Genomic DNA, 16016 nt, shown 5'->3' on the forward strand with positions numbered 1-16016 from the left:
GTTACACTGTACACAGGATATTCTGACTAACAAGACCACAAGTCAAAGTAGAAGATTCTGATATTGTGTTAAATTGGTATTTGTTTGACATGTGGTTGGGAGACGTTTAGAAAGACAAGGATGGCTATGGCTTTATAAACAACTTTCAGGGTCAGAGTCAAGGTTTAGATGTCCCCTTCTGTTCACTTAACTAGTCCATATAAGGAGGAGGCAAACTGGCTTTCAAATTGGCCATCTTGGTATTCTCTGCCCAGTATTATCTGCCAATACATCTGTTACAAGTAACAGATGTATGTCCAGGTGATGTTAGTTGCCTCGTGTTTAGCCTGTCCACACAGTTACATCACCAAAAAAAACACCAAATTGCACAAGAATGTGGTGCAAAAACATGATTATACACATTAGCTGTCATTTTGCTGCCATCATCCCATTAACACAACAGGAAAAATGTTGAGAATGCAACAAAAATATGTTGATGGGTACATGTTTGCATTAAGTTACGTGTGTTCAACAGCACTTTTCTTTCAAGTGTTAAGTGCTGCATGTAAACGCTGTTCAAACTAAAGGATATACTTAGCAGGGCCGGGCTCATAGTTGTAATAGCGGAGGCTAGAGGTCAGAAAAGCTAATGGTGGTCTGTGTAACATCTGAATGCAATGATGCAATGACGCAATGAAATACCTACATTTGAAAATATGACAAGATGGGGAGGAATGACAGTATAGTTGTTTATTTTTCACTAATGGACAGTGTACAGAGTATGCTGTGCTGCACTAAAAACGTCATCACTTGTTTTATAATAAATAAACACACCAACACAGAGACAGGAGAGAGAAAGTCACAGCTTTCCAAAGAGAAAAGCCCTTTACTGGTACTACTTGTCCTCTTCTTAGAGCAGTACAAGAGATCCAGGAAGGCGTGATGAGCCAGTCAGTAGAGGACAGAGGAAAAAGAAGTGCAGGTCAAGGAGTTGTGGGGAGTGCTTAATGAATAAACTGGGAGTAACTGCGGTATGCAATGGTAATATTGGATGACACTTTGCTGATAAAAACTCCCTTAAGACGGTAATAGGATTTCTAAACAGAGGGTAGAAAACATAGTTAAGCAATTATTTTCAGTCTTGGACACAGGACAGAGAGAACCACAGGTGAAAATTCTGGCTAAATGGCTCTTTTTTCCTCTCCACCAACATAGGGTCTGAACGGATGGGACAAATTTCAGCTATGAGTCACTTTAAACTACTCACTCACTGACCATCAGAGGAGGCAGACATGAAAGATGAAGCTTGATGGGAGACAAAGACACAAATCTCAGCACCTGAGAATCAATACCTGATATTCAACTTGGCTTGCTGGTGTAAATGCTTTTTGTTGGAAAAGAAATAATAACAGGAATAAAACTGTAAAACACAGATATATTGACTCAAGGATTCTAGCAGTGGATACAATTTGGATGAACACGTTTTCAGCATATCCAACCTGCAGGTGATTTAGGGACCCTGGCTGGGGCTTAAACTGGGTGCAGCAACTGCTGTTTGGTGTTTAAACTGTTGGATACAAGTAAGTGTAGCTACATATACATAACACATAAACAATCAAAAGTAGAAAATGTATAAAGCAAAATAATACATTTATATATTTATGCATTAACAAATGCATTTGCATTGATGGAGGTAGATAGCAAAGATTCAGAGGTAAAAAGGCATATAGATGTTGCTGTGCTTTGGAGGAGAATAAGTACACAACGTGGCTGTAAAATCTGAAGTTAAATGCAAGAATTTCTGTTTGCTTAGTGATAGTGTATACAGTACAGAGTATTAGGTGAAAGGAAAAAGTGGCAGGATGCTGTTGATCTCCTTGAGTTACCCATCCCGTAATCTGGATCGGAGGGGTTTTGACTTGGCTGGCAGGGCTCTCTACAGTCAGCAGGAGGTGTTGACGGAAATCTTGTCCCTGCGTACGGATGTCTGGGGTTTGCATGTCAGTTTTTTACACGAAGAGCACAGAGTAGGGAGGACACCTGCAGCCCGCAGAGGATGAATCTCGCACCCAGGAACCATGACAGCCCGGGACGGAAGCTGCTGCCCAGAACGTTCTTGGAAGAAAAGGAGCATATCAGGAGTGGAATTTTTATGTGTGAATTTAAGACAAAATTGATGCAGATGTTACGAAAACCCCAAATTCTACACATAGTGGCTTTAATGTTGTCAGAGCACAGATATTATTAAAGATATTTGAAATTAATACTCAGGAATATGTTGTTGGCTTAAACGTTGAGGGGAACTATTTCTCCAAACTACACTATGTCTAAACGGAAAACCGTCAGTAGTAAAACAGGTGAACATATCTTTATTTTTCTTGTGATTGTTTGGTTTACCTGATGCTCTCTAGGCCGTCGCCTCCACAGCGGTCTGTCTTTGACATGGCATCACTCTGACACTCTGCACAGACCAGCCTCTCTCTCACCAGCTGAGCACTCCACAGTTTGAGTTTACAAGCTGCACTGGCCTGATTCACTCGCAGGTACACACAGTAACTGCAAGCACAGAGTGAAGAAGATGGAGAGAAAGGAAATGTGTCAAAAATATTTGATCCGATTTCATATCTGGTGGAACATACAGGGGTCAAATTTCAAACACACATTTCCACAGAAAGAGATAGACTTCATACTACTGTGAGAGCAGGGTGCTGCTAACACAGCTCTTTAGCCGAGAACTCAACACAATCTTTGCATTGAGCTACGGACGGTTACCATTTACTCACAAATGCCACTACAACAAAACAGGAAAATTGGAAAACTTAAAAAAAGGAATCTGTCCTGTTCCCTGCCCTTGAAGTAGTTCAAGAGTAAGAGGTAATACAACATGATTGTTTGAACACAAGCTGTGCTTGATCCCAACGAAAGCCAGACAAAAGACAAATCAACTTCCTGATAATAGATTTGTTCCATTTGAAGGTGATCTAGCAGTGTCTCGGTCACCTGCATCTTCATCTTAATATCAACACAGCTCAGTTTGTGCACTGGAAATAATAATAAAGATTTGTTTTTCTGCTCACTGTGTTCTCTCGATGGCACTCTGAACGTCTGCACTATTTATTTTGTCTCTGATTCAGTCAGCTGTGACAAAACACCATCTGCAGTGGGGCGGTTTGTCAAAGAAAACATAAAGCTGCAGGGTGCTTTTTATTTTTTAGACCATGCAATATTACTATTGAGCTCTGATTTGGAGTGTTCATGCTTGCAGTTTGAAGAATACTGTGCATGAATGTAAACACACAAATGTGACTTCAAAAAGGGTAAATAAGTAAGGTAAAGTAAGGGAAAGGTGAAGAAGAAAATTAACAATCAGTTATGGTGCATGGATTCCATCAGCAATTATCATTAGCATATAGCTTTGGGATTATTTTTGAAAAATATGCTGAAATGAATATAATGAGGCTCTAACACATTCAGTACATGTGCACATGCAAAGGGGGATTTCCTCACTTTTTTCCATCCCTTAATTAGACTTGTTCATGCTGAAGAACCTAACCACAAATAATGCACATCCCACATACCATTAAATATGCTGTCCTAAAAACACACATAATACCTTTATGTCTTCATTTCTGAAATATATTAGCACTGGTTGAGCCTCTACAAGTAATAGCCTCCAGAAATATGACTCATTCAGCTAATTTTACAGATATTACAAGAGGTCCAAAGTGAACTACTGATTATCATTTCATGTAATTTTACCCCCTTGTGTCCTGTTTCACCAGGGACCTATCAGGGCACCAGATGTCTGTGTGAAATCCCCTTAACTCTGTGTCATCCATGCTGAATGGCTCACATGTATGAGTAATGTGCTTGCAATCCCCCTGATATGCTTCGTATTTCAGTCAAAACAAATGTATCCAATGTCCATTTTAATCAGTGTGAAAGGCTGTGGGCTGTCAGGAAATCAGCAGTAATTTTATTCCCTGCTTTCTGATTTTTCCAGCTCTGAAAACATCTGCAATCGGCTTAGATCAAAGATGACATCTACGCAGGGAGGGTTTGCCTCTTACATGGATTATGGTTGCCTTATCAGTAAAGGTCAGCTCATGATGCAAATATTCAATGACGGCGTTTATGTTACAAAGACAAAGCAATTTCAAGGCTCTGCGTGCTAGGGCAACCTTGGACTGCTTCTGTACTCTCTAATCTTTAGAGCACAAAGTTGATCTTAAAGTCACCTTTGAAACTAAGTCAAAACTGGGGGGAAAACTGGCCTGAACCTGAATAAAAGTCCAGCTGTATCAGAGAGGTTGATAGACAGCCTTGCTGTTTGGAGCTGGAACAAAAGATATTTATGCCAAAAAGTTTTTTCATATAAAATGATTGCTGGCACAGAAACATAGTATATTGATTGTTAGAATTAAAGTCAAGAGTAAGAGTTGTGCCTTTAAAGGTTTATACTGTATTTTGTTGAAATATTGATCTGGTAAATTTCTCACAGAATGCACAGATGGCCTTTTTTGCAGTTGTTCTCAATCTCTGTACGGGACATATGACCATTAAACACTCCACACATCTCTGCTGTAATTAGCCCCTTTCTGCATCAATTGCACATGATAGCCAGAACTACAGACGAAAACAAAGTGGGCTGGTTGGGTCAGTCGTGAGCTGTGTGTGTGCGTGTGTGTGTGTGTGTGTGTGTGTGTGTGTGTGTGTGTGTGTGTGTGTGTGTGTGTGTGTGTGTGTGTGTGTGTGTGTGTGTGTGTGTGTGTGTGTGTGTGTGTGTGTGTGTGTGTGTGTGTGTGTGTGTGTGTGTGTGTGTGTGTGTATTTGCTAGAGGCTTTACCTGGCCTTCTCCTCCTTCATCAGCATGTGTGGTCGCCTCCAAGGGTCCTTGAAGTTCCTCTTGAAAGAATCAGGCAGGATCTTTGCCACCTCTACAGGTTAAGAGTGTGGAGGAAAAAGATAGAAAAAGGCAACACTCAGATAAGCTCCTGTTTCCACTGAAGAACATTACATTTCAATTCAATTAAATTACAGAAAGGTTACTGGAGGTATAAACACATCCCATTTCCCACTTCATTTGAACAGCTCATTGCATGAATCAAAATGACTCAGAAATGTCAAATGACTCAAAGTGGTGTTTTTTCCTGAATCTTCCACTTGAAAAAAGTGTTCATCTGTGTTTTATTGCGTGGTGTGCAGTGACTCAACAGTAAAGAGCAAAAATTAGGCATTTGAAATAGTGCAGCTGGAGATAAAACCTGTTACTTACAGTAAAAGTCTTAACAAGAGATCACCCCAGAGTATACTGAAACGGCAAATTAAGATGTAACAGAGTCCAGAGCAGGAGTTCCTGCATGCATAAACGCACGCATATGGAGGTGCGGAGAAAAGGTCACGTTCTCACCTTTCGCAGTGCTGCATATGGCGTTGTTTCCCAAGCATCCTCGGCGCTGTTTGAGGTCCGGACAAGGCGTGCCTCCGTTTCTAGGGGGAACAGACACTTGGCGACTTCTTTCTGTGCTGCCCACTCCACATGGAGATGTGCATGATGACCAGGGACCCCATGATCCCACCACACAGTCAATGGCTGCTAGGGAAGCAGGGAGACACAGAGATCAGCTGAGGGTTTTAGATAAAAGTCAGGGGGAAAAGTCGTAAAATATGAAGGAGAAAAAAACAAAGAAAGAGCATCTGGTGGTTTTGTGGTTTTAGGTTTTCTCAGAGTTACATACAGAGAAGATGAAGTGCATTTTGGAAGGTGGGGTGAGTTTCAGTTCAGGAGGATTATGGCAGAAGAGAAATCAAAATCTTTACAAGACTCAAAAGAGCTCTCTCCAGCTGCCAGCAAACTAGACTGTTACTCTGAAAATTAATAGATCTTTACCTCAGAGGTGTTTGTAAACATTCCCCTAATCTTTGCTGTTGTGCCTTACTGCACGGCAGAAAGTGTGAGCTGCAACACACATCCAGATATAGAGTTGCATGATATTGCTCTGGGCATTTACTCAGGTAGGTGGGCGGGAAACGAGTGACTGGGTCATTACCATCTACTAATGTGAGATCAGCCAAACCCCAGACTCAGGAAGTCTGCGACCCAGGTCACATGTGTGGGACCATTTAAATAAGGGGCTAATTTTGCATCCTGCTCTCTCTGGTTTTCCTCTACCACACACATAAACACAGCAGCAGCAATCACGCTTCCCGTTCGGTAGGCTGATTTAGCCCATTACATCAGGCTAAGAGGAAGCTGTATTAGTTAGATGGCTGCTCTGATCAAAGACAAGAGTCGCCAGTAGTAATCAAGCTTTGTCCAACACAGATATTTAACAGCGGCAGACATTTAACAGCTTTGTTTTGGGGAGGAAGTGCCCACTCCATAAACACAGACAAATAAGCAGACAGGACCTCAAACGCTCACACAAATTAATTAATGCAAACATACACTAGAATGGTTTGGTTTGTTTGTGCCTGATGTGGTTGTGGAGCTCCTGAATTTTTTTTTCCTTATAGTAGACAATAAATGTTTTATACAATGAGAGCAGGTGCACACAGCTTGACGCTCTCAGATGTTCTTGGTTAAATTATAGGGAGGGAGAGGATAAATATACCATAACTGAATCTAATCCTCCCTCGCCATCTAATCTACCTCACTCTGTCTTTATAATACACACTCAACCCACAGTACAATGCTGCAAGTGAATAAGTATGTATGTGTGTGAACAGGAGAAAGAGAGAGAGAGAGCTTTCAAGGTGCCGCCTGCTCTGTTCATTCCCATGGTCCTGTTGGGGTTTTGGAGGGGGGGCGGCTGTCTCAGTGACACAGCCGATCCACAAAGCCACTGTGGAATCTCTGCATTCCTGCACATTAGTGCTGCCCACCTGACACCCGCCTTTCCCAGATCATCACACACACACACACACATGAAACCCACACATCGAAAACAATTTCTGTCAGATAAACCCACCCACTTGGACTTGTTCCACCCTCAGTCATCACCCTAAAACACACAGACACACACATTACATTGTGTGGACTTGTAAAGTGAACTTTCTTGAAAGAATACTGAAGGGCGTGATCGAATCAGACACCACAACCATATCAACTTCCTACTCTTGCCCCCTCCACCTTTTCTTATCCTTACTCCTCGCCTTTCCTTCCCTCTTGTACATCCTCTGACGTTCACAGGGGCAGTTTTCGTCTTACTGTTTTTTATCTCTCATAGTGGGAAAAACACAATCAAGCAGGGCAGTTGAGGTCTTGAGGGTGCACAATGAAACCTATAGGTTCAGCGAGTTCCCGCACCCAAGGGGAAACAGGGCTATTACCCCTCTGATCGACACGCACATACACACACACACTAACACTATCAGGACTAAGGCCATGTCTGGAAGTCTCAGCCTGTTGGTCCCAAGCCACCAGAGGTCACAAGGCAATTATCAAACTGTGGTGGTCCCCCACTCTGTTTCTGGCACCACCAGTGCGACAGTCCCGCCACCCACATGATAACCCTGCTGACAGTCTGACACAGCCTGACCCACAGAGCTTAGAGCCACTGCTGTCCGCCTGTCCCCATTGTTGATGAGAAAGTCCCCATGCTTGGAAAGCATGCCATCACCTCTGACCTCTGACCCCATTACAGGAAGCAAATGGTCCTCGTTGTCAGCATGTCCCGCTTTTGTCTTTTTCGATCAGCTGGTATTTTTACAGAGTGTTTTAAAGTACTCTAACACTTAAGTTTCCCCTCCAAGAAGACTTCTATAATTTAACAGTTGCCATGAAACAGAATGTTAACATTAAAGTGACCTTTGAAACACTGACAACTGACACTAGCTACATAATCTGTTAAATGTTGCTTTGTTAATATACTAGATTTTAAGCGCTCTTTTCACTGATTTAAAAAAGGTCAAATACTCTCACACTGTCCTGATGAAGCAGATAAACTGGGTTTTTGAGTCTTAAACTCTTGATAAATGATAACTTAAAGGGGAAGTTGGGGAACTCCGACAATTTTACACAATAAAGTCTGTTTACAGTTGGGAGTACTACTACATATGTGAAAGAAGTTGTATAAAAGTTTTGTGGCCCTTGAGGGAGCTGAACGAAGTCTGATAAATGATAAAAGTTTTCAAGGCTCTTTAATTTTTTTAGACATGAGGATGGTTTGCAATGTGTTTGCTATGGTTTTTTTTTCTAAAGCTACATTTTAAAAACATGTTGAGAATGACATGAGTTTGTTTGAAAGGAGTTTATGGCAGTGTGGGGGGTTTGCCCTGGTAGTTAGCAGAGCTTCACAGAAATAGAAATCATTAAATGGCCCAAATGTGTATCCAACATCAGCCCTTTTATCTCCTCACTTGTCAGCCAATCTCCACTCACACTTGTTACAGTGAGATAATGGCGTAGTGGCATTCCTTTGCTTTCTCTTTCACTCTCCCTGAATTCTGCTTCCATTTTAGGGTTTCCTAACAAAAGACTTATCAGACCTGCCCGCCCAATTTGCTTTATCTTCTTCTCCCTTTATCACTTTGTCCCACACTCTCTCTTGTTCTTTCTCCCCATCTGTCTCCTTTTTTTGGTCCTCTTTTTCTATTCCACCCCCTCTGATCTCCCTCCATCTCCTCTCTGATGGGACCCAGATGTCCAGCTGCTCTGTAGGACCACTGCACCTCAAAAACCTCCACAGTGAACCTCCCTCCCATGTAGAGAGCTGGGCCTCGGTCCCATCAGACAAGCCTTATAATGTTCAGTAACACAAGGGAGAAGCCTGTCAAAAGGGGTGAAGGACATGGGACAGAGCCCTAATAACAGGTATGCACATAAATGTTTCCTGTAGACACCTTGAAAAGAGGAGCCAAGCAAACCAACTAATTAAAAGGATTCATTACAAACACAGCTGAGACAGATTTTCTGGTCAGACAGCCCGACCTAAAAAGTGTTTCACAAACTTTATTATAGCATAATGATAATAACATGATACTGAAAGCAATTTTGAATACGGACTTTACTTCATGACAACAAGGGAGCTCAATGAAGGTTCATCTGCTCACCTTCAAAAACATGATTCAAGTTAACTTTACTAAAGAGTAACGCAGAAGGAAAGTGTGCTCTAATGTGTAAGCTAGCATGTCTATACTTCCCCAGGTTCTACATCAGGGCTTTACAAACTTGCCCTGGCCCAAACTGAAATCTATTCAACAGTATGCAGGTCTTTCTACGAGTCCTTTCAACAGTTTTATTTTGGTTTTCCTATGATGCACTTGTTGAGGTTGATTCTCCATTAACAGCTTTCCTTTTGCCACGTAGCCAAAGTTCCTTTTTAACATTTTTCATGCGAATGACTGGTTCCATCAATTTCGATTCCCCGCCAATGATGAGATAAGTTACATTAAGAAGAATATATAATTTAAATCCCATGGCTTTTGTGTTTAAATTTGAACTTTTTATTACTTTTTTGTAAATTACCTCTTTTATCTAATCAACTCAGATATTTACCATGTTAACTTTTTTAGCTTAGCATGTTAGCATGCCAACATTTGCTAATTACAAAATACTGCTGGGGCTGACCTGCTATAGTAACAAATGAAAGGATCACCAAAATGATAGCACTTCATAATGAAAGGAACATGAATTTGTGTACCAAATTTCATACTAATCCATCTAATGGTTGTTTATAATTTTCACTCAAAAACAGAAATGTCAGTCTCATGGTGTCATGAAAAGTCAGGGGATCACCATTACCTTATCCCACAAATGTAATGGTAATCAATCTAATAGTTGATGAGATATTTCAGTCTGGATCAAAGTAATGGTGTTTACAGATAGCCATAGCAACTATAACTAAATGTGTATCTAAATAAAAAATTTGAAGGTTTAGTTCACCCAAATAAAATGAAAATCTCATTAACCATCTTGCTGGTCAGTTTAATTTGTCCAGTTTTTTTAAATATCCATCTCTGATTTTTCCACCACAGCATGAATTGACCACATTCAAATGACCCTGTAACATTGAATACAGCACGTTTATGTATCTGGTCATGACGAAGCCAGAAGAAGGGCATTACATTAGCAACCAGGAGCATCTATCATGGTGTGTACTGTATGTTAGTACCGGAAGAAACTGGACGGGACACAGTTGGTCCCAAGAAATACAACAGCTGGCCCGTTTCAGCCAGGCAGGGTAAAACATTCACTGCTCATAGAGGTTAAAGAAACAACGAGTGGGAAGCAAGGAAGAAGAAGAAGAGGGAGTGAGCGTAGGTGGAAAGAGGAAAACATCATGGCCTGACAGCCTGAAGGAAAGGAAGAGAAGCAGAAGTGGCTGCAGGAGAGACAGATTAATGATGAGCACACCTCTTGTGTATCTGAGGCAGAGGCTACAAAATGTCTTCTTCCTGAAGTGAGAACTACCAGACACCACAGGAGAGGAGAGGAGCTGCCCCTCCCATCCTCCTGTTGGCCAGTTTCATCTCTAGTGTCTATGAAGGGGAATGAGCCATTACAGATTTATTGTAGGGCACAAGTAACCAAAAGGTACTCATACAACAGGAGACAACTCCCCGATGACAGAAACAGGTGACCCCGATGAAGGTCACAAGCTGAAATGTTCCGGTCTTACGATAAAGTTGTTTTATATAATATAAGCGTTGCTGAAGGTTTGGCCTCAGACTTCTATCTCCTCTCTGCATGCACCTTGAAAATAGGTGACGTTGTGCCAGAAACGCCCACTTTGCTTTAACAACCATGAGTTCCCTGTAGTAATCACAATAGCAAGGTGAAGACGGCAAGGCACAGAGACGTGCTGAACACCTGTATCTGTTCAACCATAAATCACTTAATGAACTTTCAACACCTTATATAACATTTATGCTGGACTCTACCACAGGACTTTAGCTTTTGTGCACCAAGCACATGGCATTATCTACAACATATTATCTACACACATCTTAAGATGCACACTCTCACTAAACGTGGACAATTTAAGACAGTGATTTCAAACCACTTCGTATTAGTAATTTTCTCTGTATCTCAACATCGTAAAAACTCATCATCCTCATCATCCTCAGCCTCAATCATTGCCTCTTCAGTCAGACATATGATGCCTGACTGAAGAGGCAATGATTGAGGCTGCATCCATGTACTGATCCCTCCGTCAGTGCAGAAATATGATTCTTCTCTGCCTCTTCCATGATGCATTTCTGCCTGTTTGTTTCAAGATAAGGGCGGCACCAAACATGGATGCTTATGAGAAGTTTCAATTTCTACTTTTGCTAATTTATTTTCAAGAGAATATGTTCAAACAACTATAGCAGTTGTAGTACAGACAAATAAGACTTTTGAGCTTTTGAGATATAAGTAAAGGCCCTTTTGAAACTTAAACTAAGCATGACTCCACAACTTCATAATACATTTCCAAACTCAAATTTATAAATAAACTGATTTGGGCTCTGCTTAAATATTTTGGATTTCAGAAATGCCACCGTATATTTTCCTGTTATAGTCGTTTTAGTGTATGTGTTGTTTGGAAGATTTTGTTAGTCATTAAAACTTTCCAACAGTGACCTGTTTTGAATGAACACCTCACAACTCTTAAATACACAGGAACATTCTCCACACTGTTTACAACCGACACAAGCTCATGCCAAATACTTCATTCTAACAACATCTCCAGAGTGAACCATATCAACTCTAAAGAGCTTTAAGTGTTTGGGTCCAAGTGGTGCAAACAATCTGCCAGTTTTTTTTCTGCCTCTTCTCTGATGTCACCCACGCCAAGCGCTTTGCTCGGCCACAGCTGACACGACTAAATTACAGACTGTGACAGACAGTACACAATCAGACTCCTTGATGCGTTGCAGAGCTGCAGGATCAGGATCAGATAAAGTCTGAGTGTAATGTGGGTGAGGGCGCTTTGATGGATCTGAGCCAAGCCACATGATGCATGCTGTGTTTATACTTGTAAGATGCTCAGGTTGCAGGGGGAGGAAGTCAAGGTGCTTCTCACAGCATCACTCAGTGCTCACTGACCCATGCAGTGCTAAAGGTCATGGCCAAGCTGACATAATTTTTACGTTCAGATTTAAACACATCAAAGACTATAAAACCCCCAAGGTTTTTTTTTAATTTTTTTTATACAATTTACAGTTGTGAGAATAAATCTTTCCAATTTGTAGATGGCTTGTCACATGTCTTGACTTACAGAGATTCTGTTCAGTGACCACATCCTTCTTTGAAACATTATCCAACCTGGAACACCTGCATCACACCCCTGTGTGACTTTGTTTCTGTCACATCAGGATTGACCTGTCAGACCGACACACGAGGTCCACGGTGATAAAAGAATCCTCGTCTGACACGTGAGTGAACCGACGCACATGGCGGCCGTTCGCTGACCTCTGAGGGACAGCTGCTGTTAAACAGTACAGTGATGACTCAACACTGACCTGAGGTGCTTTCCTGTGCTTATTCTGTTAAGTTTAAGCTTGGCAGACACACGGGATGTATCAAGTGATGCCTGGACTCCACTCAGCTGGCTGCAGGATCATAAATATCGTCTCTACATACCTCTTTAACTGATTTGTGGATCAAAAACACAAATTGTTATTTTAGCCTGCAATAGTGTGGAGTAAGTTGTAGTTGCTAGGAGCCACGCCTCTGCTGATAGCAACATTGCAGAGTGTATTCAATTATACTGAAAAAGCCTTATTGCAAGAAATCCCTTTTCCCAACATATAAAGTGATGGTGGTGCTTTTGAATGTCTATTTATTAGTCTTTTATTGTACATTACAGCCAATCATGTCCAACATTTAACACAATGAAGCTGCAATTGGAGATTTATTAGAAAAGTGAAAAGTATGTGACCACATGACAAAAACACTCTTCTAACCAAAATAAAACAGACAGGATGCTTACTGAGGTGGATGCTTGCAACAAGCAAGTTTAAAGACTCTAAAATCATTTTAAAGACTTTAAAATCACAAATTTGCAACCAAGGGCTTTACAATTTGTTATACATGCAGATTTTTTTTTTTTTTTACTGAAGATATCTTTTGTAAAAATGCTTTCAAACATCAATTAACTAAAGCAGAAGGCTACTTTTCATGTAAATATTACAGGTATTGAAATAAATCGATTCAAATGTGCAAAACGCAAGTGTGGCTTTTTGGAAATAGTTGTCGTAGTAGGTACGCTGCATTAATCAGTGATTCGCAGGAGTTTCAGCTATCTTTGCAGTAAACAGTCAGGTCCCATCCAGTGCATTACAGCTTCAATCACAGTATTTTTGTACATGCTTGTTTTGTTTTTTTTACTGAAGTCTGGGCGAGGCAGCCTGTTCGCATCACAGCACAGATACAACACTCAAACAAAGGTTCATTGTGTGTACACTAAATGTGCCTAAACAGAAGGATTCCTGCAGGGTTTTAAGTGCACTTTGACTTGTAGGACCCTGCAGGTGCTTGTTAGTGTGCACTTAAGTTGAGGGACACACTCTGAGAGAACTTGAGCTGTACGACATACTGTATGAGCCGCCTCAGCTACATTTCAGAGTGTTTCCTCTCTGTCACATCTCAGACACACTTGTACAGTAATCCTGCCCATCTTTGGCAGTCTGTTCCTATGGCGTCCCTTCCCTCATTTGTCCATATATAGCAGCAGCCAGGTTGATGAGGGAAACACTCACATTTTAAAGATTAATAATGCACCCTGATCTCATGATTCAAAGTGCATTTTTCTTTCTGTTTTGAAGGGAAAACTCATTCCACTTTCCAACCACTTCATGGTCAGGCTTTGGGGCCAGGGGTCAACCCTACAAACTTGAAACACACACACACACACACACTCACAACCTGCTGTTGAAAAATACACCATAAAGAAAGAAAATTCCCCCCTAAAAATGGTCACCTCTGGCTGCTCACTTAAAACAAACAGCCATAATTGGCGCACAGCTACGTGTAGTATGTCTCACTGTCTCCATGTCACCTCAATGCCAGCCATCTCTGGTTAAAACTGGACAACAATGAACAACAGGCGTCACTGGACAGGACACAGCTGGACTCCACACACCATCTGCACAGTATAGGTGTTATTTTTCCCCAGACTTTAAGATTTAAAACATTTTAAAACGATGTTATTTGATATCAGCTGTGAGCAAGGATGGAGCAAGCAACTCACCAGATATTTGGCACACACGCTGATAGTCATCGCAGCAGTCCCCCGTTTTCTGACAGTAGGTATCACAGTAGCACACTGTTTTTCTCTTGCTGTACTCAGAACATTCGTTGTTTCGACCGGTGCAGCAGTTTGGACTTTCCCTCTCCCTGCAGCCCGCTTCAACCCGTGGGACAATTTCCCCGCAGAAAAACGCTAAATATCCACAAACGACAAACCCAAGACGCGCTGAGCTCCATCCATGCGCCCCCATGACGGACACTTTTCTGTCTACTTGCTCTGCACTTACAAACACACACCCCCACACACCCCCACACACACCCACACGCGCGCGCGCGCGAGCGCACAAAACACAAACACACAAACACACACACACATACACACACACGCACACGCGCACACAGACGCACTCCGCTGGTGTATGCTTCACTTTGTATGGTTCTTAAAACAGATCTATTTTCTAAAGTCACTTGTGGTATTTTCTATATAAAATCCAAATCCAGGGTAAGTTGGGCATTGGTACCTTGACACGAACAACTGATGCGTAAAAGTGGAGTCTGTGTGCGCACCAGCCCTCCCCTTTGTGTGTGTTGGACACCGCCCCTTACAGCTACCGTTGGTTATTAGAAAAGGCATACAGTACCAGTCTCTCTCTCTCTCTCTCTCTCTCTCTCTCTCTCTCTCTCTCTCTCTCTCTCTCCTTCTCTCTCTCTCTTTCTCTCTCTCTCTGTCTCTCTCTCTCTCTCTCTCTCTCACACACACATACACACACACACACACACACACACACACACACACACACACACACACACACACACACACACACACACACACACACACACACACACACACACAAACACACACTTGGTTGCGCAATTTCAACAGATGAGTCGTATCACAGAATGTCTTAGCCTTTTATTCTCTCTAGTGTGTTGGGACACCTCTGCTGCTGAGATACAACTGAGATGCAAATAAAAGAGGCTCAGTTTGGGAAAGCCACTCAGAATAAGCCCCTAATAGGTGGTATGTAGGAGGTATAGTGACCTACACTGTTGCACCAAAACTTGAACCAAACACATTTCACGGAATCCAAAACGTTAGCTACACATTTGAAGATATATTACTGAAAATTGCCTAAATCTCTATACATCAGTTTTACTTCCAACTGAAAATCGCATTCAGCACCACGGACAGCGGCGCAGCCACTTTATATCAAAATCAGTAAATAAAATAGACGTTTACACGTAAATTAGATTCAGTCAACAGCTGCTGCGGAAAGTGACGAGGTCTTTTTTTAGGTGTCGCAGCAAAATGATCCTCCACTCATCCCGTATAACTAAGAGCATGCACCGTTTGAAGAGAAAGACAGGAGAACAATAACATTACTTCCCCTTCACTAGTTGTGACTGAAGGCTCTCGGGAAGAAACTGCGCAATGGGGGGAACTGTAAAAGCGCACCAGGACAAAGAAGACACAAGATAATCGTCATTGTTCTCAGTTTAAGGGAAATCATTCAAATTTCCTACTTAAGATAAAGTAGCAATATCACAGATCAGTGGGAAAATAACGGATAAAAGAACGATTTGTACTAAATCACAGCACTAGTACACAGTATTAGTAGGCAGCTACATTTCCATCCAGCTGGTCTCACTGCTGTTCTGAGGCCTGCAGGTTATTTACATTTGTATATATGAGCTCACTGTAGGAGTTCGAACTTTAGTCTCAAAGATAAAGAAAAAAAAGTATTTATGTACGTGATGTGTTTCTGCTACTTTTTGCTATACTTTTTTGCTTTTTAGGGGTCACAAGCCAAAATGATTGTAATGTTGGGCAAAATAAAGGTAGTGGAACTATGAAGCCACT

At 41.6% G+C, this 16016-nt stretch overlaps 1 protein-coding gene across 1 annotated transcript; it reads right to left on the reverse strand.

Moving 5' to 3' along the window:
- Window positions 1-1988: 1988 nt before the first annotated feature.
- Window positions 1989-14406, reverse strand: LOC310946037 (somatomedin-B and thrombospondin type-1 domain-containing protein; the record flags this gene model as incomplete). Its single annotated transcript, XM_083912322.1, has 5 exons — window positions 1989-2094; window positions 2377-2535; window positions 4826-4916; window positions 5390-5575; window positions 14157-14406. The coding sequence occupies 5 exons, from the start codon at window positions 14404-14406 to the stop codon at window positions 1989-1991; spliced, it is 792 nt and encodes a 263-aa protein (XP_083768448.1).
- Between the last annotated feature and the right edge of the window lie 1610 nt (window positions 14407-16016).

This window comes from Echiichthys vipera (genome assembly GCF_963691815.1).
Source record: "Echiichthys vipera genome assembly, chromosome: 4".
Classification (NCBI taxonomy): domain Eukaryota; kingdom Metazoa; phylum Chordata; class Actinopteri; order Perciformes; family Trachinidae; genus Echiichthys; species Echiichthys vipera.